This window comes from Protopterus annectens, chromosome 9.part0, assembly GCF_019279795.1.
Source record: "Protopterus annectens isolate FY-2018-M chromosome 9.part0, PAN1.0, whole genome shotgun sequence".
Taxonomy (NCBI): Eukaryota; Metazoa; Chordata; order Ceratodontiformes; family Protopteridae; genus Protopterus; species Protopterus annectens.
This window is the reverse complement of record NC_056743.1, coordinates 1,939,538,443-1,939,565,506: the sequence shown is the minus strand read 5'-3', so window position 1 is coordinate 1,939,565,506 and position 27,064 is coordinate 1,939,538,443. Positions and strand designations below refer to the sequence as shown.

Genomic DNA, 27,064 nt, shown 5'->3' with positions numbered 1-27,064 from the left:
TTTAAAGTAACATGTGATTTTAACATGTATAACTTGTATGTTTTTAACTGTCATTTTATGTGGATCTGAGGAAGCGGTAACCCCGCGAAAGCGCTCATCCTTTTCCAATAAAATTGATACACTACAACTTGGAAGAATAACGCTTTATTTGTCTCTGTTCAACTTTGTTGGTGTGCCCACATTTTGCTTTTCTACATATGGACTTTACTGTGTGTGAGCTACCTTTGGCAGGAGTGTGTGCTTTTTGTTCTACATTATCTATCTGCGTAATTATCTATCTATCTATCTATCTATCTATCTATCTATCTATCTATCTATTTATCTATCTATCCATCTATCTCATTATCCATCTGTCTAATTACCAATCTAATTATCTCTCTGCCTAGCTAATTATCCCTCTAGCTGTCTAGTTACCTAATTATCTATTTAATATCTACCTATGTATCTGATTAATTATTGATCTGTCTAGCCAATCTGTTTATGTATTTATGTTTTATTTATTTTATTTTCCATTTGTTTACCAGGAAAGTTCGACTGGGTCTAAGCAGACCTGTTTTCAGCGGAGGCCTGGGAGAAAAGCTCCACAGTTACTAAGCTTCCAAAAGCTTACAAAAGTATTAACAAACATGAATATGCAAAAAAGATTTACACAAGTAGTTTAACAAGCTTGTACAGAAGTGTTTTCACAAAACATGTTCATATAAATATTGTTATACAATTAGTAATATTAATGAAGTTTCATTGGGGAGAACAATCATGTACAGTGTAACTTGGAAGTGAGATAAGTTATAAATAGGCAAAGAATGAGAATAGGAATGGAATTAAAGGTGAATAAAGACAATGAATAGAAGAGTAAGGCGGGAAGAAAGGAGGAAGAGATAAGGGGTTTAAGATGAAGGATGATAAAAAGGAAGTACAAGTAGAGATCAGTCAGGCCTACTACAGGGGCATAGCCATGTTAGTTTGAAGTGTTCCTTAAGGAGTTGTTTGAATTTGGATGTGCTTTTGGTGTTGAGAATGTTTTGAGGTAAATTTTTCCGAATCTTGCCCACTTTATGGGAGAATAGGGAGTCACCATATGTGTTGTTAGACCTACTGACCTTTAAGAGAGTTTTTCTGTTCAAACACTGTAAAGATAACCAAAAACAAACACACAAGCTTCAGGTTCAAAAAATACTTTACTGGTATCTCCTGGTACCTGGGCTTATGCCTTCAAGGGATAAATTATACACCAGAAACACAACCTTTTTATACAATGCCATTTCACACAGTATTAATTCAGATATTCTTAATTGACACCATATTAATAAAACATTTCCCTTATAGTGATACAGAATGTTTGAAATATCCACATACCATTAAAAACATTAAGATAAAAAGTAAGGCGAATATTATTCCCCCGGTTTCCTAACCTTTATAATGCATCAAAAATTTAATTCCAAATTTAAACCTGAAGGATGTAGAGTTACATTTAAGAGTCACAGGGAGTTGACTCATTTTTTGGACCTAGAACTATATGTAGTTTGCAATAGAACAGTACATTTTAGACCGTATACGAAGGAAACAGCCCCCAACAATTTTCTTTTAGCTTCCAGCATGCACCCCTCTCATCTCTTGGATTCTCTTCCCTATGGGGAATATAAGCAGATTTTTAATAACACGTATGATAAGAGCATTATTCAGGAAGAGTTTGCCAAGGTAAGAGATAAACTATTATCCAAGGGGTTATGCATTGGATTTATTGGTCAGAACTGAGAGAAGAAAATACTGGGCATCTGAGATGTGGGAAAAAGGTACGGTAATATTTAGGGTAGGGAAGTACAAGCTTTTAAGGAGGAGGTTAACAATGGAGATGGGGGAAGAATATTCTTTGTCAGTAGATTTTCACCCTTCTCGGAGACATTAAGCAATTTGGTCAGGAGGTTTTGGCCTATTGTTGCACAAGGGGCTCTCACCAGGGATGTGTTTCCGGAGAGGGTTAGCTTTTCGTGTAGCAGATTTCCAAATTTGAAAGAAATGCTTAATGGCAGTGGTAAAAGAAGGAGTAGCAGCATCCAGGTGGGATGTTTTCCATGTTCCAAATGCAAAGTTTGCCCAAAGATCAGGAGCCTAGATGGGATCAAGATTAGTAGCAGGGTTTATAAAGCTATGCACGGATTTAACACCCAAAGATCAGGAGCCTAGATGGGATCAAGATTAGTAACAGTGTTTATAAAGCTATGCATGGGTTTAACGCCCAAAGATCAGAAACCTAGATGGGATCAAGATTAGTAACAGGGTTTATAAAGCTATGCACGGGTTTAATGCCCAAAGATCAGGAACCTAGATGGGATCAAGATTAGTAACAGGGTTTATAAAGCTATGCATGGATTTAACACCCAAAGATCAGGAGCCTAGATGGGATCAAAATTAGTAACAGGGTTTATAAAGCTATGCATGGATTTAACGCCCAAAGATCAGGAACCTAGATAGGATCAAGATTAATAACAGGGTTTATAAAGCTATGCACGGGTTTAACACCCAAAGATCAGGAGCCTAGATGGGATCATGGTTAGTAACAGGGTTTATAAAGCTATGCACGGGTTTAATGCCCAAAGATCAGAAACCTAGATGGGATCAAGATTAGTAACAGGGTTTATAAAGCTATGCACGGGTTTAATGCCCAAAGATCAGGAACCTAGATGGGATCAAGATTAGTAACAGGGTTTATAAAGCTATGCATGGGTTTAACACCCAAAGATCAGGAAACTAGATGGGATCAAAATTAGTAACAGGGTTTATAAAGCTATGCATGGATTTAACGCCCAAAGATCTGGAACCTAGATGGGATCAAGATTAGTAACAGGGTTTATAAAGCTATGCACGGGTTTAACGCCCAAAGATCAGGAACCTAGATGGGATCAAGATTAGTAACAGGGTTTATAAAGCTATGCATGGGTTTAACACCCAAAGATCAGGAACGTAGATGGGATCAAGATTAGTAACAGGGTTTATAAAGCTATGCATGGGTTTAACGCCCAAAGATCAGGAACCTAGATGGGATCAAGATTAATAACAGGGTTTATAAAGCTATGCATGGGTTTAATGCCCAAAGATCAGGAACTTAGATGGGATCAAGATTAATAACAGGGTTTATAAAGCTATGCATGGGTTTAACGCCCAAAGATCAGAAGCCTAGATGGGATCAAGATTAGTAACAGGGTTTATAAAGCTATGCACGGGTTTATGCCCAAAGATCAGGAACCTAGATGGGATCAAGATTAGTAACAGGTTTTATAAAGCTATGCATGGGTTTAATGCCCAAAGATCAGGAGCCTAGATGGGATCAAGATTAGTAACAGGGTTTATAAAGCTATGCACGGGTTTAATGACCAAAGATCAGGAACCTAGATGGGATCAAGATTAGTAACAGGGTTTATAAAGCTATGCATGGATTTAACACCCAAAGATCAGGAGCCTAGATGGGATCAAAATTAGTAACAGGGTTTATAAAGCTATGCATGGATTTAATGCCCAAAGATCAGGAACCTAGATGGAATCAAGATTAATAACAGGGTTTATAAAGCTATGCACGGGTTTAACACCCAAAGATCAGGAGCCTAGATGGGATCATGGTTAGTTACAGGGTTTATAAAGCTATGCACGCTTTTAATGCCCAAAGATCAGAAACCTAGATGGGATCAAGATTAGTAACAGGGTTTACAAAGCTATGCATGGGTTTAATGCCCAAAGATCAGGAACCTAGATGGGATCAAGATTAGTAACAGGGTTTATAAAGCTATGCATGGGTTTTAACACCCAAAGATCAGGAAACTAGATGGGATCAAAATTAGTAACAGGGTTTATAAAGCTATGCATGGATTTAATGCCCAAAGATCTGGAACCTAGATGGGATCAAGATTAGTAACAGGGTTTATAAAGCTATGCACGGGTTTAACACCCAAAGATCAGGAACCTAGATGGGATCAAGATTAGTAACAGGGTTTATAAAGATATGCATGGGTTTAACACCCAAAGATCAGGAACCTAGATGGGATCAAGATTAGTAACAGGGTTTATAAAGCTATGCATGGGTTTAACGCCCAAAGATCAGGAACCTAGATGGGATCAAGATTAATAACAGGGTTTATAAAGCTATGCACGGGTTTAACGCCCAAAGATGAGGAACTTAGATGGGATCAAGATTAATAACAGGGTTTATAAAGCTATGCATGGGTTTAACGCCCAAAGATCAGAAGCCTAGATGGGATCAAGATTAGTAACAGGGTTTATAAAGCTATGCACAGGTTTATGCCCAAAGATCAGGAACCTAGATGGGATCAAGATTAGTAACAGGTTTTATAAAGCTATGCATGGGTTTAACGCCCAAAGATCAGGAGCCTAGATGGGATCAAGATTAGTAACAGGGTTTATAAAGCTATGCATGGGTTTAACGCCCAAAGATCAGGAACCTAGACGGGATCAAGATTAGTGACAGGATTTATAAAGCTATGCATGGGTTTATCACCCAAAGATCAGGAGCCTAGATGGGATCAAGATTAGTAACAGGGTTTATAAAGCTATGCACGGGTTTAACACCCAAAGATCAGGAACCTAGATGGGATCAAGATTAATAACAGGGTTTATAAAGCTATGCATGTGTTTAATGCCCAAAGATCAGGAACCTAGATGGGATCTAGATTAGTAACAGGGTTTATAAAGCTATGCACAGGTTAACTGTTTGTCCAGTGGAGTCATTTACATCATAGGATGTCATTGTTCTCCAGTTAAGTGGTATATTGGGCAAATGAAGATATAGGTTAAGAAACACATTTTGGAACATTTGGGGGACATTAGACATGGTAGAATGGACAGCCCAGTTGCCTCACACGTTTGGACTAACCACAGTGGGTTAGATTTTTCTTTTTTTAGCATATTAGCTAAACCTAGCCATTTACATTGGGAAGTGTTTAAGAATAAGCTGTTAATGTTGAAATCTAGATTTATTATTCATTTCAACACTCTACATCCTTCAGGTTTAAATTTGGAATTATTTTTTTTGTTTGATGCATTACAAAGGTTAGGAAACCGGTGGAATAATATTCACCTTACTGTTTGTCTTAATGTTTTTAATGGTCTGTGGATATTTCAAACATTTTGTATCACTTTAAGGGAAATGTTTTATTAATATGGTGTCAATTAAGAATGTCTGAATTAATTAATATTGTGTGAAATTGCATTGTATAAAATGGTTGTGTTTCTGGTGTATAATTTATCCCCCTGAAGGCGTAGGAAATACCAGTAAAGTATTTTTTTAACCTGAAGCTCGTGTGTTTGTTGCTTTAAGAGATTTTTTTCAGATGACCTAAGAAACCTACTACTTGAATATGGTTGTATAATGTTGCTAATAGATGGGCAGTTTTATGGGTGGTGAAGGATGGAGTGGGTTAGTACTAATTGGTTGTAGGCTAGTTGGTTGGATAGTTCAAGCCAATTGAGATGGTGAAGAGAGGTACAGTGATGGGTCCTGATTTGGTGATTAGCTGCAAATCTAGCTATTTTATGGTACCAGGATTCCAGTTTGGCTAAGTCCAATTTTCTTAAATTGGTAAAAATGGATGAGGCATAAGGAGGACTAGATAGTAGGTGGGTTCTACTGATGGCATGATGGGTGGCTTCTGTAAGGAAGGGCTTGATCCTGTAAAGGGAACCTAGTTTAAAGTGTACCTTCTTGATAGCTGAATCAAGGTGTTTACCAAGTTCAAGGTCATTGTGTATGATTACAACCAGTAGTTTAGTTGAGTCAATGGGCTCAGTCCAGGTCTTGTATGAAAAAATGGTGAAGGAGCTAAGGCCAAGGGATTTTCTGCCATTGGAGAAAGTCATCAGTTTGGTTTTTGATGGATTAAGTATAAGCTGAGATTGGTTGAGGAAATTTTCAATGTCTAGGAAGGATTGCTGAGTTTATTGCCAAAGAGAAGGTAGTGTGGGGGCTGAGCACATTAGTGATGAGTCGTCTGCATATTGGTTTATGTTTGCATGTTTTGTGGCTGTGTGTAGCTTATTTGTGAAGATTGTAAACAGGAGGATCCTAGTACTGAAACTTGAGGTACTCCTACAGCAATAGGTAGTAGAGAAGAGAGTTCATTTGCCATCTGACAGCTTGTTGCCTGTTAGATAGATAACTGATGAACCAGGAGATGATAGAGTGTGAGGTTATAGGAGGTTAATTCATGGATGATTTCTTTATGGAGATCTGTATTGAAGGCTTTGGATAAGTCGAGGAGTATAGTGGATGTGAGTGACCCAGTGTTCCTATGTTGGTTAACTGTGTCTATAAAGCTAATCAGGGATGTAGTTGTTCTATGTTTGGGGTGGAATGTTGAGTGGGGGAGACGTGTTTTTTTTTTTTTAGGAGGTGGTTAAGTAGTTGGGAGTGAATCCATTTTACAAGTATTTTTGCTAGTAGGGAAAGTAGGGCGATGGGCCTGTAATTAGTAAAGTCTATTGAGTCACCTCTTTTATAGAGTGGGATGACATGGGATACTTTCCATAATGAAGGTACATCTTGTTCTGTGATAGATCTATTAAGCAGTATAGTGATAGGGTAAGCAATGGGATCGGCAGCAAATTTAAGGTATTCACTGGGCAGTAGGTCAGGACCAGGGCTAGAGTTTTTAAGTTTGTCTAGTAGTTTTCTGACTTAGTGGGTTGGTATGGGATGGAATTTGAAGGAGTCTGGGTTATTTCTGAAAGTAAGGGCAAGTGCTAATTGGTTACTGTCATTATTGTCCTTGACCAGTGTTAATATGGAGTTTATGAAGTGGTTATTGAATTGTGGGCTATACTGTCAGTAGAGTTTGCTGTGAATGGGGAGGGTATGGGCATCTGGCCAGGTTTAAGAAGTTGATTTATAGAACTCCAGAATGTTTGGGGGGGTTTTGTGGTACCTATTTTGGATTGAGGTGTAGTACTGTTTTTTGTCATATTTGAGCTGTTATTTATTTATTTTTTTTGCTAAGTTGCGAAGTTGCTTGTACTTTAAGAGGGATTCAGTGGTATTAGTGAGTTGGAATGTTTGCCATTCCCTGTCCCTATGTTTTAGCAGTCCTCTACTCTCTGATGAGAGCCAGTATGCATAGTTTGTTTTTGTACATATTTTTCTTAATGGGGCTAGTGAGCTTAAGCAGGAGAGGAATTAGTCATTTAAGTATTGAGCTGCTAGGTCTAGTTGAAGGTATATCTATCTATCTATCTAATGTATCTATCTATCTATCTATCTATCTATCTATCTATCTATCTATTTATCTATCTACCTAATTATTGGGTTTATATTACTTTATCAAAGGTTCATTTAAATGAACCTTCATTCATTGAACCATATACAGTGAATATTGACTAGTGCGAATGTTCAGTTCAATGAATGACTTTCCCAGGGAAAGTAACGAGTTGCCCAGCATTAAAAATTTGCCCTTTTCCCCACTGTAGTGTATTCTCAGAGTTGATATATGTAGTTGTGGGTTGGGTTTGAAATATTGTGCTTTGTGTGACAGTCCGAGTGCTGGGTAACTTGTTACTTTTCCTGAGAAAGTAAATCGTTGAACTGAACATTCGCGGAAGTGAATGTTCACTGTATATGGTTCGGTGAACGAAGTTGCACGGGAATGAACCTTCGACACATTGATATAGACTCCTAATTATCTGCCTATCTAATTATAAATCTATCTGTCTAATTATTTATATATCTATCTGTCTATGTATTTATCGCTCTTTCTATCTATCCAATCTATCAGTCTATCTATCTAATTATCTCTATCTAATTATCTGTCTGTGTAATTATCTATCTGCCACTCTGTCTGGCTAGCTATCTACCTCATTATCTTTCTATCTAATTACCTATCTAAGCATCTCTCTGTCTAGCTAATTATATATCTATTTATCTAATTATAAATCTGTGTATCAATCTGTCTAATTAGGTTTACCATCGTTATTTCGAAAGGCAAAACATTTGCTGTTCAAAATAACGAAAAGTTAAACCAAAACAAAACATTTTGAGCATACACAATGTCTCCCCAAATGATCGACACATTTGAGTCAACATTGTCACCAAAAATGTGACATAATAGCTGTATAGGAGCTGATGTAAATCAAACTCCTATACAACATATCACGTTTATGCAGGGGGCAAGCCCCCCTGCACCCCCCCACACCCTCTGCTACTAATTTATTCCAACTTCAGGATCGCACTACGGTGAGGATATGGATGAATTTCCTATCCCCACTGTACCACGATCTTGTACATATAGTAGAACACACTTATGTGAATGCACTACTGCATTCGCGTAAGTGTGTTTGACTATCCAACTCACTTTTCATTTTGCAAACGACATTCTGATTTTCGGCAGCATACCTGCCGACAGCATGTCGTTCACAAAAATGATAGTAAACCATCTAATTATCTATCTATCTAATTATCTACCTGTCGGTCTATCTATCTACCTGTCTGTTTGGTTATCTAGCTGTCTAATTACCTAACATATATCTATTTGTGTCTAATTATCTATCTATCCAATCTATCTAAATATCTGCCTAATTATCAATCTACCTATGCTATATAATTAGATAGATATCTATATATCCATCTATCTAATCTGTCTTTCTAATTATCTAATTATCTAACATCTATATATCTATCTACCTATCAGTCTATCTATCCAATCCATCTGTCTGTCAATCTAATTATCTGTTTATCTATCTAATTATCTATCAGTCTACCTATCTATCTAATTATCTGTCAGTCTCATCTAATTATCTCTGTTTGTCTAGCTAATTATATAACTATTTATCTAATTATCAGTCTGTCTGTCTAGCAATCTATCTAATTATCTATCTATCTAAGTATCCATCAATCTGTCTATCTCTCCAGTTATCTGTCTGTCTAATTATCTAACATCTATCTGTCTAATTATCGATCTATCTATCCAGTATGTCTAATTATCTGCCTATCATATATAGATAACTAGACAGGTATTATCTATATAGCTGTCTGTCTGTCTAGTTATCTGTCTAATTACCTAACATCTATCTGTTTGTGTATCTGTCTAATTATCGATCTATCCAATCTAAATATCTGCCTAATTATTAGTCTATCATATATAGATAATAAGATATCTATATATCCATCTAACTAATCTCTCTTTCTAATTATCTAATTATCTAACTATATCTATCTATCTATCTATCTATCTATCTATCTATCTATCTAATTATCTATCTACCTATCAATCTATTGATCCAATCTATATGTCTGCCTATCTAATTATCTGTTTATCTATCTAATTATCTATCAGTCTACCTATCTGTCTCATTATCTGTCAGTCTCATCTAATTATCTCCGTTTGTCTAGCTAATTATATATCTATCTAATTATCAATATGGCTATCAATCTATCTAATTATCCATGTATTTAAGTATCCATCAATCTGTTTATCTCTCTAGTTATCTATCTAATTATCTAACAACTATCTATCTGTCTGTCTAATTATTGATCTATCCAATCTATCTAATTATCTGCATATCAATCTATCATAAATAGATAACTAGATAAATATGATCTATATAGCTGTCTAATATCTATCATATATAGATAACTAGATAGATAGCTATATATCAATTTAATTATCTATTTAAATAAATATCTGTCTGTCTATCATCTATCTATCTATCTATCTATCTATCTATCTATCTATCTATCTATCCGTCTATCTATCTGCTATGTATCTAATTATCTGCCTGGTTATCTATCTATTTATCTAATTATCTATCTACCTATGTATCTAATTATCTATCTGTCAAAGTATCAATGTGATTATTTGTCTATCTAATTATATATCTATCCACTATAAACAAAGACATTGGCAACCTTCAAACACTGGACCCCACCCAGTTTGGGTTTGTGAAGGGCCGATCTTGTCTCCTGAACCTGATTGACTTCTTTGAATCAGTCTCCAGAGCCATGGATAAGGGTAAGGTGGTCCACACAGCCTATCTAGATCTTGCCAAGGCCTTTGACACCATCCCCCACTCTGGAATCATATATAAACTTACTAAGTTGGGCATTAATCCCTATGTCACCCAATGGGTTGACAAATGGCTTACTGATAGAACCCACACTGTAAAAGTAGCCGACTCCAAATCCACCTCCAGACAAGTGACAAGTGGAGTATCTCAGGGTTCAGTCCTGGGGCCGCTCTTGTTTGGCATCTACTTCTCTGAAGTACAGGTCAACACTAAGGGACTCTGGCTAACAAAGTTTGCAGATGACTGCAAACTGGGAGCCATTATTGAATCCCCAAATGATGTGGATACTCTACAAAAGGGCCTTACAGAAACAGATGCTTGGTGCCAGAGCCATGGGCTCAAGCTCAATGCCAAGAAATGTATGGTTATCCCCTTTGGGAAAAAACATGTATCCATGAATTACCATATAGGTGGCAGTACACTAAACACAGAAAGTGTGATAAGAGACTTAGGGACACAGGTGGACAGTGGTCTCACCTTCGATAACCACATCGCCACAACAGTCAGGAAATCCTTCTATGTGGCACACCTCATCACGAAGGGCTTTTCATCCAGAAAAAAGGAGGTCATTATCCCACTGTACTCATCCCTCATTAGACCCATTATAGAATACAACGCCCCATTTGGTATGTACCTCTCAAGACATCTGCAACAACTGGAAAGGCCTCACTCAGAAATACCTCACTAAAAGAATCACAGGCCTAAAGCAGATGCCCTACGCTGACCGCCTTAAAAAACTCCAGCTATACTCTGTCGCATATCGTATACTCAGAGGCGATCTCTGCTTAACATACAAGGCCATGTCAAACCCAGAGCTGCTGGACATGCTACACTTAAAGAAATCCCAATCCCTCAGAGCTACACGCTCCAGGGATCTAAACCTTTTCATCACAATAAACAAAATATGCTGGAGGGATAGGTTCCTGACCCAGAGACTCCCCAGACTCTGGAATAGATTGCCCATACATGTCAAGCAGAGTGCCTCTTTGGACCTCTTCAAGAGGAACCTTGACGATTGGATGGGAGAAAGGAAATTCACCCCAGGGATCACGTCAGTCACCCTGCTAGACAGGGGTCCAGGAAAGTAAATAATGTGGGAAGAAATAGCCAGGGAATTGTTATGGCTAGGCTTGTATAGGCCCTAGGGCTGATAGCCTAGTACCAACCTATGAACCTATCTATCAAATTAGCCATTTACTTATCTAATTGTCTGTCTACTTATATGTTTATCTATCTAATTATCATTCTAACTAATTATTTATATATCTGTCTAATTATCAGTCTGTTTAATTATCTAGCTGTCAGATTATCTATTTTTCTGTCTATATAATTATCGATCTATCCAATCTATCCATCTAATTATCTGTCTAAATAATAATTAATCTATCTATGTATGTAATCTATCTATCTAATTATCTAATTAATTATATTTATTTAGTTGTCTTTGTTTACCGCGAAAGTCCAACTGGGTAATACCCAATTTCAGTGGAGGCCCTAGGAGAAAAGCTCCATTTGCTTACATTGCATTATACTAAGTTCCAGTTAAACACAGAGTAGCTATATTTCTATTTACATTTAGACATATACAGTGGTTACATTTATACAGTCTTAAATTTTAAAGTGGTAGAAGTTCCTAAAGAGAAAGCCCATGTGCGACTTACTGGATTGTACAGGCAGCGGTTATGTATAAAGATTGTTTTGTCATTTTAGTGAAAGGTTGAGAGTATTTTGTGTAAGAAGAATATTTGAAGAGTATCGTACAATGAGCACAAATTCCTAACCTTGTGATGAGCATGTGCAGGACCAGGATTGATTAAGATGTTGTATAAACAGTGGTTTGTTGTCATCTATTGTAACACCAAGAAGTTTATTGTGAGTTACAATTTCAGTGACAGTATTATATGCTGACTTTATGGTAAAAGATTGCTTTTGATTTTGACAACTTTTTGAGGTAATAAACATTAGCTTAGTTTTCTTGGGATGAGTGTGAGGAAGTTGAATTCGTTGAGCCAGGTTTCTACAGAGGATAAAGATGCATGAGTAATGTCTTAGAGCTTATTTATTGTTGAGGTCACACATATTAATGATGAGTTGTCTGCATACTGAACTAAACTAGCATGGTGAGTGGAGGTGTGGAGGTCATAAATAGTAGAGGACCCAGGCCAGAGCCCTGAGGGACACCTGTAGTAACTGGCTGAAAGAATGAGTAGGTATGTTTCCATTTAACAGCTTGTTGCCCTCCAGATAGGTAACTAAGGTATCACAACAAGGACTGTTGTGAAAGTCCTATTGAGGAGAGTCGAACGAGCAGTTGATGGTGCAAAGAGAGTATCAAATGCCTTTGACAAGTCTAAGAACATGGTGGACACAAGCAGGCCATCTTTTCTATGTTGGTTTATTATATTGGTAAAATGTAGTACAGCAGTAATTGTGCTATGCTGGGGTCTAAAGCCATGCTGTGTTTCTGGGAGCAGATTATTTGATTAGGTATTGCATAAGCTGTATATGGATGCATTTCTCTAATATTTTGGAGAGGGGGGGACAGAATAGCTATCGGTCTATAGTTATTAAACTCTGTAAATGTGCCCTGTCACTGTATTCTGTCTCCTACAGGATGCTAGGGGGTGACCTGTGCCTGGCTTACAGGGCAGTCTGTGACCTGGCCATTATGGAAATACTACACACTCATAAATCAAACTGCATGAGGGTCACTCACTCCAGGAATCTTAACCTAGCCTCTGACATGAACAAATCATGCTGGAGAGATAGATACATCTCCCAGAGACTGACACTTCTCTGGACCAAGCTTCCAAATCTTGTGAACATCCCCTCCCCGATCCTCTTCAAATGCAACCTAGATCAATGAATGAGTGACTGCAAATTCACTTCTGAGGTGGCGCCCATGTCCCTCATGGACAGAGGGAGTTGGTATTAATTATCATAGATGCTTACCTCTGTGAACTTTGCTCACATAACCACTGACATTTGGGCAACTCAGGATAAATATGACTATGCTTGTAAGGGCTCTAGGGCAATTAGCCTAGTAACCTATTAATCCATGAATCTATAAACACAATTAAGACAAATATTGAAAGCAAGCAGCCATCAAAGTGCACATCACAATGTGATAGCAGCACAGTAAAGCCACTTAAAGACTGTCCTATGCAATGACATTCCAAGCTTATAACGAGTAGCAGTTTGAATTTAACAAGTAGCGGCAGCAGTTACAATTTAATGAGTAGCGGTAGCAGTTTGAATTTAACAAGAATGCGGTATCAGTTAGAATTTAATGAGTAGTGGTAGCAGTTTGAATTTAACGAGTAGCAGTAGCAGTTTGAATTTAACGAGCAGTGGTAACAGTTAGAATTTAACGAGTAGCGTTAGCAGTTAGAATTTAATGAGTAGCGGTATCAGTTAGAATTTAATGAGTAGCGTTAGCAGTTAGAATTTAAAAAGTAGCGGCAGCTGTTACAATTTAATGAGTAGCGGTATCAGTTTGAATTTAATGAGTAGCGTTAGCAGTTAGAATTTAACAAGTAGCGGCAGCAGTTACAATTTAATGAGTAGCGGTAGCAGTTTGAATTTAATGAGTAGCGTTAGCAGTTAGAATTTAATGAGTAGCGGTATCAGTTTGAATTTAACGAGTAGCGTTAGCAGTTAGAATTTAACAAGTAGCGGTATCAGAATTTAATGAGTAGCGGTATCAGTTTGAATTTAATGAGTAGCGGTATCAGTTTGAATTTAATGAGTAACGGTATCAGTTTGAATTTAATGAGTAGCGGTATCAGTTTGACTTTAACGAGTAGTGGTAGCAGTTAGAATTTAACGAGTAGTGGTAGCAGTTAGAATTGCACAGTTAAAGAACATAAAAACTGTTCGGTACTGAGAACTTCTTATGACTGGTGACCTGAAGTAGGTAATCTCGGTGAGCAGCACCAAACTCCAGGGTTACCTGCGCTATATCCGATCACTGCCTTATGCTTTTGTGAATCATGTGATGTTGGACCTTGTGGGAAGGTGGCTGTCAGGATAAGAAGCCTGTGCTGAGATGTGCGATGCTTCTGCTCATCACCCAGAGAGTTTATGAAATGCTGTCAGCCACTGCTCTTTATATTTCGTTGCAGCTACCCCTTATGGTTGTGCAAAAGTTTTTTTTTTTCTCTCCCACCTCTTTTAAACTGAGTAGATTCATAAGTCATAGAAAGAACATTTAGTTCTATACATCAGCACTGATTAAAGACATATGTAATGGAAGTATCCAGCACAGCTACACACATACAGTTAAAAACAAAAAAGAAATGAACCTACAGAAAGATGGCAACATATTTGATATCTGTATTTTTCAGAAGCTTCTCTTTCATGTATGTTTTTAAAAGGTAAGAATTCATTGCATTGATTAGATTAATTTAGGCACTTTCCATTGCACAGATTTGTCAGGTAAGCTAATATTATGCATGTACATATGGAGAGGCATAAAGAACACATGATTTCTCAAAATCCCTGGTAGAAGACAGACCGTATTGATCAGTGCTTTAATAAACACAGCATAACATGCTATCTTCATTCATAATTCAGGCATCCACAAATGAAGCTAATGCCCAGCAGAGACCTAGGGGAAGTGCATTATGGCAGTTAAGTGCTGGTCTTACTGAGGGGATAGGGCAATGAGAAGAGACAGCCATCTGTTTCATAATGTTTTAAATGATCAGCTACTTTGCGTAAGTGAAACAAAAGCATTTGATGATAGAATTCAGGAAATGTTTACTGTTAGCAAGTAGGCTGTAAGTGGACATAGCTAAAACCACAGCAGTTCTCTGTCCTCATCTAATTAAACTTTTACAGCAGCTATATTATAAAAGCTAATATCGTTCTAAAAGCATGTTAGAAGTAGTTTTCTTCTTTGAAGATGCATGTTAACATTTTTATGGATTTTATTTTTCATTCTGTGTTCCTGTATTCCTTCAGATTCTTGCACATTTATCATGTCTAACTTGCTTTTCTCCTTCTTTCTCACACTTCTTTCTTTCTTTCTTTCTTTCTAGATCTTCATCACCTAAATATTTGTGTAGCTAGCACTTTTATGAAAGCAAAGGTAGAGAGACCAACGCATGTTTGATACATTCATCGACCTGAAGTCAGCCAGTCACACAGTTATGCACAAGCATGCTTATGGAAGTAAATAAAGAGACACCAAATGTTTAGGTTGTGAGCATATTGTATTAGGTCTCCATTGTTATTCTTAGTTTGTGTCTAAATCTGTTATTATCATGGCTGTAGTATTACACAGATGACTAAAAACCAAGAATTCAAGTCATTTTATGCATGAACACAAGCAATCTATGCTAAATCCTCCCAGAATGTGGCGTTAGTGGGCTCCATTAGTAAAGTTCTGGTAATTATCTCCCTTGTAGACAGTGCAGATGATTCATTTAGGGAATGCAGGAATACTATGAAGATATTATAAAAAATCTAACACACCAGTACTCAATTATTCAATTCTGATAGGACATAACAAATATGTTTGGATAACTGAGAGTTCGGGTAAAGGAATGTCTGTAATAAATCACAAATAAGAGCTGGGGGACAACACTATGGTTCAGATAATAAGGTTGTTTACTGTGATCATATTAACTTCCTGTATTTTTGTAGAATTATAAACAAATTTAAAGATTCAGTAATTAAAGAACACTTGTAAATAAGAAAAAATGTTGTTTTATGAAAGAGAAACAGAATTTATCCGTGTACCCCACAGAGGTGTAATTTCAGGAGATCATGTCCTTAATTATTAAAGGAGAAGACATTAATTCTCCAGAGTTAATGTCAGATTCCTTTGTTGAATATTTTGCAAAAGTAATATGTTCCTCCACAATACCCTCTTCATATGTAGTAAAAAAGAATTGCTAAAAATTGATTTGGTTTTGCTATTCAATTTCATGTCAAGAAAACCTTTCCTTCTAATTTGTATGCATTTGCTATCCAGGTAAATGATTTGGCACTTTAGGACCCTTTTCAAGTATGAATACAATGGGTGCATGACTCTGAGGTACAAAGCACTTAAAACAAGAAATATTGAAACTTGTAATGCTATTTGAGCTGTTTTTGCAGTAAGATACACCCCACACACAGAGAAAAGAGGATGTGCCCCCCCCCCCCCCGCTACTTATATGAACTGTCTCTAATACTGGTAGATTTCAGAATAAGAGGGATAATCATCTTTTTTAATAAGAATCATCTTTATTGCATTATCACTTATAACATAGGGAAATATTCACTTATAGAAATGAAAACAAACCATATTGACATATTTTCAGTTGCAAACATTAGACATCACAAATAATTTTCCAAACAGTCGTCAATCAGCGATTACATATCTCATTCAATAGCTGCCTTCCCTTATACCTCATTCCTCCTCCAAAACACTCTGCATGTATTCTTCCCACAATTCACGTTTTCTTCTCTGTAATGTGCTCCTATCATTTCTAAAGATCCCACTTGCAGTTCTTTTATTTCTGTTACTATATTCACAACTTAAAGTGCAGTTGGTTTAGACTTTGATTGCCATTTTCTTGTAATAGCTTTTTTTGGCAGCTACAAGTATTCAGTTCAGCAAAGCCTTACTATGTCGAGGCAATTCCAAATCTGTGTCACAGCTCAAAAAAAAAATCCCTTGGTTATGCCAATTTTTTCATCCAGTATTTCTGACAGAGTACTCTGCAGTGAATTTTTAAAGTCTTCCAACTCGTTAATGACCCAAAAATATATTTCCAGTTACATATTTGTTCCCCATCACACCGCCAAGATTTGATGTCAACCTGTGGAAATATTATTTGGAGTCTGCTTGGGTATAAACATAACATTGGAAACACTTCCAAGCAAAAATCTGAAATCTTCGAGAGTTTGGGGTAATAATCGTCTTGACTTTAGTCAATATATGTTGGTGTCAGGTGTCAAGCATTTTGCTGTCAGGTAACCTGCCTCTTTATTCTGCATACTTCCATCACTCACTGATCCACACCTTTCTGTTGCTTTTGTTTTGAGTTGTTATTAAAGTAACGTACAACCCGTGCAGTAGCTGAATTTGTTGGCTGTACATTGGCCCTTTAGCCCTTAAGACACCTGTAAACCAACAAGGCTCACTACTCCATCCAGTTCACATCCGTACTTTGCACTCTAATTCAGCTGTTTTACACCCTTTTTATAAACTTTTCTTTCACTCCACTCTGAAGTATCTTGGTATATCTCTCACCTTTCCTTGCCATGAAAAGTACAATAGGCTAAAGAGTATTTGATTTCAAAGTTCAGAAGACCACAGTATAAATATTCCTTTTCAAGACATAGCTATTTTGAATTTTGATGAGCTTCAACTACCTGTGGTCTGGAACACTACAAGAATCATTTCCAAATGGGAATCCAAAGGCCTTTACCTTAGTATGACATCTAGGAAGTCATTACTTTACTCAATAAACATCACTATCGATGGATAGTATTTATTTTAGCTCTCTGTCTCAATACATTGTGTGTAAGGCTGAGGAATGAATATTTTGCTTTGTGACCAACTGCTTCTGCAGTATTTCCAGCTTTTGAGTGAACTCAGCATGTCCACACAATTTTTCCTCTAGCTGATTCTCTCAGTGGTTTGACATTGAAATCTGGTAATTCAATTCACTGATGTAAATAAGAAATGCCATGTCATTTATAGGTTCATAGGTTCATAGATTAGTACTAAGCTAACTGCCCTTGCGAGCCATTTTAAGCCTAGCCAATTATGCCTTGTGAGACTCAAACCCTGCACCTTGTAAGGCAAACACCTTAACCATTAGGCTACCCTCCCAACCTTTAAGTAAAAGCTATCATTTAAAAAGGGGACCTATTTGTCTCTGCTGCTCTTGCTTATTTCCCCGTATGGGTATTGTGACTGTCCTGCTCAGCCATGTATCTTGGCCAAAATAAATTGAATAATCTGCCCTCCTACTCACACAGTAGAAGCTTTATAATGCCTCTGTTCCAGAATCCATAGCCTTTTGAAGTTTCACTGACCTATTCCAAGACCTCTTTGTTCTCATGGGGTTTGGCATAGACTTTTTTTTTTTTTTGTGAATTCTTGGAGCACTTATTTTGTCTTCAAACTCTCAAATCGAAATTTCACAGTCGAGGCCATGGAAGGGACACCATTAATCGTGCTACCACAAAGTTTTTTCTACAACAGTGTTAGCTTCTCAGAAGTGTCCATTCTTGAGGCATTGCCCTTCATGCATAAGCATCCAGCAACTCTGCTAACACAAGCAAAGGTTTAGTATGTCCTCAGCTGAATACAGTCATATAAGCAGTGTGTTTACTGAGTGTCAAACTGAAAATCCGAGAGGTTTCTGGATTTCTGCAGATTGTCTGATATTTTATGGTAGTCTTGCACTTGTTTGTGGCGAGTGGACTTTGACATGAGCTGATCCATTATTCAACTACTATCTTTTCTCCTTGACAACTAACATCAGATGGTCCATTTGTACATTTCAGTTCAAGGGTTCAGTTTTGAATTCCAGGTAAGAAAACAGTGTTGGAGGAGTGGCATTTGTGATGCTCACTAGGCTGATTCTCACGTCACAGCTGTAGAGTTTGCTGCAGAATTCTGTCACCAGCACAACAACATTGTCTGTACAAACCCCACTTGCAGCTCCAAGGATCAAAATACACCAGTTAGGACCACAGTATACATACACACACACAGGGGGCACACCCTCCTGCACTTCACCCCATGTTGGGAGCTTTGTCATCCCATATATGTACAACCCAAAGTCATATTAGTATTACAGAGACTAGAAACATCATTGGCCTCAGACTCCTAATTCTGGGAGACTCCATGATGAAAAATGCAGTAAGGAAACTAAGTGACTTGAACAAGGAAAAAGTCACTGTATCATTATTGTCAAGTTTAACAGAATTGATGACAATTTTACTCAAACTGGTATATGAAAATATAAAAAATAGTAATGCAGACAGGAATAAAAGATCTAATATATACACCACTAAAACATGAAGCAATAAGTATTGGAGGCTGTAAAATTTCTAGGTGATAGTGAGTAAAATTATACCTTCACCAGCACTGAATTATTATTTATTTACAAATGCCTACCAATATAATACCTGGCTACATCAGTTATGTCCTGTCTATAGGATAAATTTACTAACTTATTGGAAGGAATGTTTACGATTTACTACAGTTTGCAAGTGACTAGATACACTTAAGTCATTATGGTTATGGCTTCATCGGCAGAAATATTATTGATTTTAGATATTATTTTTTGGCCATGGAGAAGTGACAGAAGAAAGAGTAGAAAACCTAATAATACTTTCAAAAGGTATTTTTGCAGTACACAAAGCATTGGAAACAATTTTAATGATCGTGTTAAGATCGTGCGAAGTGAGAACTATAACCTAACAGTAGCAGTTGAAGCATGCAATTCTTAAGCTTTGTCATTTCCAGGATACATTAAATATGAGTGTTTGCGAGATATTTTAATGGGCGGACGTATATTAGATCTTGTTTATGAGTCCATAGCATTTACACTGATCTCCACGAATAAAATGATGGAAACTTTTAACAATGGGTCTTCATGACCACTTAAATACAATTAGATTTTTAATATGCTACCTTACTCTGAATATGGATAAAGAGAAACAAGAGAATATTTTGCAGCATGGAGATAAGGGTTTGAACACAAATAATAAAGACAAATACATTGTCTACCAAGACAAGGCATTAAATACACCTGGTGAAGCCTTGCACTCACGCCATGTGTCCAAACTCTAGAACCAGATGCCATCTGCCCTCAATCAGTCTCAAACCCAGAACAGTTTCAGAATCTGCACACTCATCTCCTTAACTCTAAGGTCTGCCTGTGCTCTTCCCCTCCTGGTTAATCAATTGTTCCCCCCAACACACGCAGCATTCCTTCTCTCAAACCAAAGAGTTTCTCCTCTCATCAGTTACCTCTAGAATTTTGCTGTTTTCGTAACTGTTGATGTGAATTCCTTAACTACTTCTTTTCTATAACCTTTATCATGCAGATAAATAATGCCTACCCTCCCTCATCCACTTTTGCCTCAGTCCTCTAGATTTCTACCCATTTCAGTAACTGGATCAATGTCAATATTTAACTCTTATCTCTTTCTCGTCTTGTACCCCTGTTCCAACCTTTCCACAACTACTTCCTTCTTCACTGCAACCCCCCCCCCTTTTTCCTTTTATTGACAACTGCTACTTGTCACACACACCGAGGCACCTAGTCTATGTTGAATTTGTAATCACTCAACTTCAAATATTGTTTGTACTCACAAAGAGTCTGCTATAATTTCTCTGTATATTTTTCTCTCTCGATACGTTTTTGTAACTTTTCTCCCTGGAACTTCACTGAAAAGAGTTTTGCATGACCCAGTCAAACCTTTGCAGTAACCAATTGCAAATAAATAAGTACGTGCTTCATCTTTTTTTTAAATAAAACATTAGACATGAAAGGTGTAGCCAAATAGTTGCCACGTCCAGTGGCATACAGAGATAAAGCTCTGACTACATCCCAGGCAACCCAAGTTCAGTTATCAGCTCAGATACTTAATGGAGGCTGGCATAATAGTTAAAGTGCTGACCACACAAACACAAGGTAAAGGGTTTGATTCTCACCTTTGATGGAAATTGTCTAGGCTTAAAATGGCTCACAAGGATAGTTAGCCTCGTACTTACCTATGAACCGACAAGTGCCATGGTATCTTAGGGGTTGGAAGTTGGTATAATGATTAAGGTGTTTGCCTTACAAACACAAGGTACAGGGTTTGAGTGTCACCTTTGAGGGAAATTGAAAGCAGAGGTAATCCAGAAGGCTTGAGTCAAGTCTAGTATCCCACCTGTGATCCAAAGGATGACAGGACTAACAAGAAACAGAGTACAGAGGATATGTCCAGATAAAATCGCATTAGGTAGCAAATCTGGAAGCCTCTCTCTCGGATACCCTCCTTCTGGGAGGAATAAAGATGCCTTGTTGAAATTTCATGTAGTTGATTCAGTTAAGTCGGTAGATGGATGAGTGTTCTTGTTCTGATGACTTTTTAAAACCTGTACTGTATTTTCTTTCTGAAGTCTTGCCTGTGTAAACAGTGTCTTTTTTGGGCTATAGCTCAAATGGTTATAAATGGGATCAGTCCACTTTCTTCAGTTAACATACTTAAATAAAAAAAAATAAATAAATAATATATAAAATCCACTCATAACTTTTTATGTAACTATTTTCAGGAGTTCAACCCAGAAGAGTTTTACCATTTGTTGGAGGCAGCAGAGGACCATGTAAAGGAAGGGCATCTGGTAAAAACCGACATCCCCCGCTATATTATTACTCAGCTGGGCCTTACCCGTGACCTGCTTGATGGTAAGTATTGCAGAAATAAACAGGATAAAGTATATCCCTAAATGTGAACAAGTACCTTTTCATTCCTTTTATCTCCTTACTCTCCCTTCTTCACTTACTTCCTTACTGCTATCAAATTCTCTTCCCTGACTTTCTCTCTAAATATACCATACGCCTGTTTTTCCCTCATTGCATATTGCAATTCCTATCTGTATTAGACTAACTTACCTTTAATTTCTCTATAAACTATCTAAAATTTCTGTAAATATTAAATGATTGTCATATATCTTGTATCAGTTCGTAACCAATGTTATAATTATTTAAACTCTAGATGTTTTTGTTTTATTTTTGAAGGTTATAAAATTAGTGTTATTAAAATGTTTTGTAATAATTTGGAGCTTTTCTCCCTGGGCCTCCACTGAAAATGGGCTTCTACCCAGTCAACTTTCCCGATAATCAAATGTCAGTAAATACATAAATAATTGTGCTTACTTATGTTTGATTGTAGATTATGTGTACTTGCTATATGTCATATATTTGCCTTTTGACCCAGAGGTTAACTGAAAACTATCTTTGGACCAGTTCACTCACCTGGTTAACAAGCTCAAATTAGCAAATAAATAAATACATAATCTGAGGAACAACCTTTATGAAAGACATTTTATAAAATCTATTTTATCCATCTGGAATCATTTCCCTCCTGCTATATCTTATAAAATATAGATCTCAAGAATGTGCAATGTTGTGAGACCACTGTTTGACCAAGTTTTATAATTTATCAGTGTCAAATGTAGTGCCGAGATTCTATTAAGGTATGTGCCATGTGTTCTTTAAATTGTAGCTAGGAATTTCTCTGTTTGCTTACAGCAATGGCTGGAAGACTAGGGTTTCTTTAAGATGGGGAGGGTTACTCTTTATTTTATTTTATTTCACATTTGTTAACCAGGTTGGCCGAGCTGAGTTACAAAAAAAAACATTTTCAGTGGAGACCTGAGGAGAAAAGCTCCAATAATGTCTACAGCAATAAAAGATAAAAGAAACATTATACATAAGATAAAATGGGTCTATATTACGTGATCGAATGGTCAAATATTCAAACATGTAATAGTTGACCCGTAATAATCGAACCGCCACAATATCGAATGGTTCAATGAAGACCTCCGTACAGTGCGGAAATGGAAGTTTTCCATTGTCTGCATTGTAGTGCGATCTCGGAGTTGGTATATTTAAGTAGTGGGAGAGCTGCAGGGGGGGGGGTTGCCCCCTGCATAGAGTGCTTAAATGGTTTGTTTGGGTGGGTTTTTCTTTTTTTATTTTCCTTTTGACATTGTGGCGGTTCAATTATTATGGGTCGACTATTACGTATTTGAATATTTGACCATTTGATCATGTAATATAGATCCGATAAAATAGAGTACAAACTGGAATACCGGTATACAGAACAAATTATAGTTGTCACATAAGAAAGTGTGAGTACTAAAAATATAAACATACAAACAGTAAAGCTAGCATGTTCTAATATTTACAAGAATTGGAAGTAATGCCAAGACACTTCCTAAGTAGAGGTTATAGAATGTGAATAGACAGAGGTATATGGGAGGTTAAGTGTGGTGACTCTGACCTAGATAATCAATTTATTTTATAATTTGTGTCTTTATCAATAGAACTACCTCAGTAGTTGCTAGTTATAGAGCTAGAGATGAAAAGCATGGCCATTCTGACATGCAGTTTCAAGACCAAAGGTGCTTTAGTTAATGTACAGTATGAGTTTGTCTTCATTCTTCACACTGACACAAAAGATCCATAGCAGATTCTTTATCAATTTGGCTGCCTTCATACTAACATGAGGCTCCTATGAGAAATCCCTTCCTTTAGTGTGGGGTCTTCATTGTTCCACTTGCACTATGACTTCTTGACACACCTAACTTTGTAAGTGTTAAATGGAACTGACATATGCTGTATAAACACCAGATGGTACTCAATGGGCTCATAAAACAAGCAAGAAAATCCTTCCCAGTTTCTATGAGAGAATCAACCACCAGACTCACTGGGAAAAGAGTTGTTGAACAGTCATGTGATCAGCCAAATGGTCAGCAGAACAGTCATGTGATCAGCCAAATGGTCAGCAGAACAGTCATGTGATCAGCCAAATGGTCAGCAGAGAGGAAAAAGAACAGGAGAGAAATCATGATAAATGGAGGCATATGCAAGAGCAGCATTTATTTTATTTATTTATCCTTTGTTGGCCAGGTTAGCCCTACTAGACTAATGGCCTCTATTCAGCTGACACTGAAGGTGGTATATATACTACTAGAACTTTGGTCAGGCCAACAGGGAACTTCAACTCCTGTTTTTTTCAATAAATGCAGTGGGATCTTTTGCATCCACCTGAGTTAGCACCAACATAAATTAATGCAACCTTGGTTGAATGCTTCATCTGAAGGATGGCACACTCGGGAGTGCAGCACACCCTAATGCTGCACTGACACCTTAATGCTGCACTGACACCCTAATGCTGCACTGACACCCTAATGCTGCACTGACACCTTAATGCTGCACTGACACCCTAATGCTGCACTGACACCCTAATGCTGCACTGACACCCTAATGCTGCACTGACACCTTAATGCTGCACTGACACCTTAATGCTGCACTGACACCTTAATGCTGCACTGACACCCTAATGCTGCACTGACACCCTAATGCTGCACTGCTGTGTTAAAAATGTGAAAAGTATTTCAATAATCCACAAGCTGGCCTGTGCCATGTACAAGAAGAAGAGAACCAGCCCACACATTGCAGTTATTTGAAAAGCTCTTTTGAGTGCTTTTCTCACAAAAGGTGAAAGACAATTTATTTTCTTTCAATGACTGAGGGTTATATAGATGTGTTTACTCAGGGTTTGTGTTATTGGATGTTATGCTATTGGATGTGTTACCCTCCATAGTCCCCAGATCCCAAACAGCATGCTTACAGTTATAATGTACATCTGAGATGAAAACACTCTCTCATATACACTTGTGTTTAAGAATGGATATTGTAGGAGCAGTAAAAAAGTACAGATTTGGTGAATATATTTGAATCAGACATGAAATGCTAAGGAAAGTTTCTGTTTCTAACAGATGTGGCTTATCTGGAAACCTATGACAGTGGGGGCAACAACACACCTGAGACTGATGAATCTGGTGAAGTAAGTATTTTAATTTGTTATCAAAATGTTGAAAATGTGATTAAACAGATGGTTATGCTATCTAACCACACTGAATTTTTAAGGCAAGGGCCTGATGAAGAGAGCAGGTTAGAAACCACTCATCTTTCTGGGCACTGCTTTACCTACTGATAACTGCCCAGGCATCTGACTGTCATGTGAATGATCACATGCTGTGCATTCTGGGTATAGGTAGCAGATGAGGACAGTGCACCCCTTGCCAGAGAAACCTCAGCCTGGATCAAGTGAATCCAGAAAAAAGACACATAGAAGACATAGGAAAGATACGTTTCCTTTAATATTTGCCACATAGGCATGTGTGTAGATGATTTATATTTAATATTTCAAAATATAATGCTCTAAGGGCAGTGCCTGCATTTTTCTATAACTTTTTATAGCCCTGTCCAAGAACAAGACAGAGGTCCTTTATTCCACAAAGTTTGTTTGTGTCTTTCGGCTTTTTCCCGGTTAGGGGTCACCACAGCGGAACTCCGGTCCGCTAATGATTGGCATTAGAGTTTTACATACTGGCTTGCCGGGCCTAATACACAACCTTCAACGAAGGAACGCCCGTTCACGCATGTCGCCACACAGAAGAAGGCTCTATCTGAGGATCGAACGGGCAATGTCTGTGAGGCGACAACGCTACCGCAGCACCACCACCGCAGTACCCTTTATTCCTCAAAGTGATCTACAGTATTAAACCAGCCAGTATGAGAAGGTGGACAATAGTCCTTGCCTAACCTCCTTACCAGCATGCCCTTCTTTGTCTACTGACTGACACTGGAGACATTTGTGCTTAGCAGGAAGTTGGGAATATAGTAGACTTTGGTATGAGTCTAGTAGTCTTTCTCAGCAGTGTGCATTCCTACTAACACCCAGCAGGGGGCAGTTAATAAAGAGTTCTGTGCTTCTGAAGCTTGCATTTCCACATGGAAGCAAGGTGCCAGTCTGAACTGCTGCTTGTTTTTGGTTTCATTTAGCTAGTGGGATGTCAGAAGATCAGCTGGGGGAAGGAAAGAATGAGTGACTGAACATTCATCTCAAGTGTACCTCGTTACAAGGAACGTACCTCATTTGGGGTCTTAACAAGTTCATGTTCCTCAAAATTCCACATTGAAAGGGTTTGTCACACATTCAGTGTTAGGAATTTTTAACAGATATCCATGGTAAATAGTAATGAATCCTATTAATCCACTTAAATATCTCCTTTATAAGTAAAAACAGCATATTTTTACCACCTTATGACCTTACTAGCCGAAGTTGAAAGTAAGCAGTTACTATATGTTCCACATTATGATGGCTACTATTCCTCATTTTGGAGATGGAAGATTGAGAGCTATGTGGCTGAAAGTCATTGGATTGGAGAGATCCTTCTTTGAGAGTGACACCTAGTGGCTGGGAGTCAGTTTCCAAGGTGCATGGTCTCAGAAATCTGTCAGGGTGGATTTGGAAGGAACTCTCATATCTACAACCTGTATAACTCTGTTATACATTTTATGCATAATCCTCTCTAAATAAATGAAGGTAAGTTACTAAAAGATACACCAATGGTTGGCAGACAGCAGTGCTTGATTCACACCTCCACCAACAATGGCCAAGTCCAGCCAGGATGTGAGAATGAATGGGTTAATGGGGTAATGACAGGGACTAGTGACAGTCAGGTAAGAAGATATATGAAAAGAGACATTTCTGTGTTTTCTTTGTGTCCCATGCCCAACAGAATAGTATTACCCAGTGTGGGAGAAGACTGACAGTAAACAAAAACAAAAAATGTAATCCTTTGTAGTCCTGCCTTTACCAACAAGCGTTTCTTCTTTCCTTTCCCTTCAGGTAGTTCTGATAGCCTCATGAAATATGCATGTGTCTGTGTGTTTGTAATATCTAATTTCATTGTTGTAAGCATTTTTACTCTGTGCTCAAATGCAATGGATAATTGTGCACGTATAATGTTTGTAACTTGTTTAACATGGATACTTGCACCCTGAAAAAGGGCTTACTGTGCAGTAGGATTAACCCAGACAACCAACTGCAGTCAGTAAATAAATCAGTAAATAATCATTTATATCACAGTGACACCTGTGTATGGCATGAGATAGCTTCCATTCTTTCTTTTCTATTTTTGTAGCTCAGTGCCTGCCAGCCTTCAGCCTTCCCACAATTAATTGAATAATTTGTCCCCTCTTAGGGCAACACTTGACTCTGGGAGATCACCATCCAATCAGTCATCTTTTTTTTTTCAGGCCCTTAACCCCTCCCCTGGTAGCTACCATGTACACTTAGGAGTATAAGAGCCCTACTGTCACGTCTGTGCATGCTTCCATATCTGCATGTGTTTTGGAGGGCTACCTGATCAGAGAAGCTTGGTAGTGACTAAAGCCATGTCCTCAGTCTGAATTGTTGCAGA

General features: G+C 37.7%; 1 protein-coding gene across 1 annotated transcript in view; it reads left to right on the top strand.

The window, feature by feature from the left end:
* MAST1 (microtubule associated serine/threonine kinase 1) overlaps positions 1–27,064 on the top strand; it is a 1,222,161-nt gene that overhangs the window by 642,676 nt on the left and 552,421 nt on the right. Inside the window, exons 9-10 of the mRNA XM_044084747.1 lie at positions 21,338–21,470; positions 24,572–24,639. Of these exons, the coding sequence (XP_043940682.1) occupies positions 21,338–21,470; positions 24,572–24,639 (201 nt within the window). The remainder of the gene's footprint in view (positions 1–21,337; positions 21,471–24,571; positions 24,640–27,064) is intronic.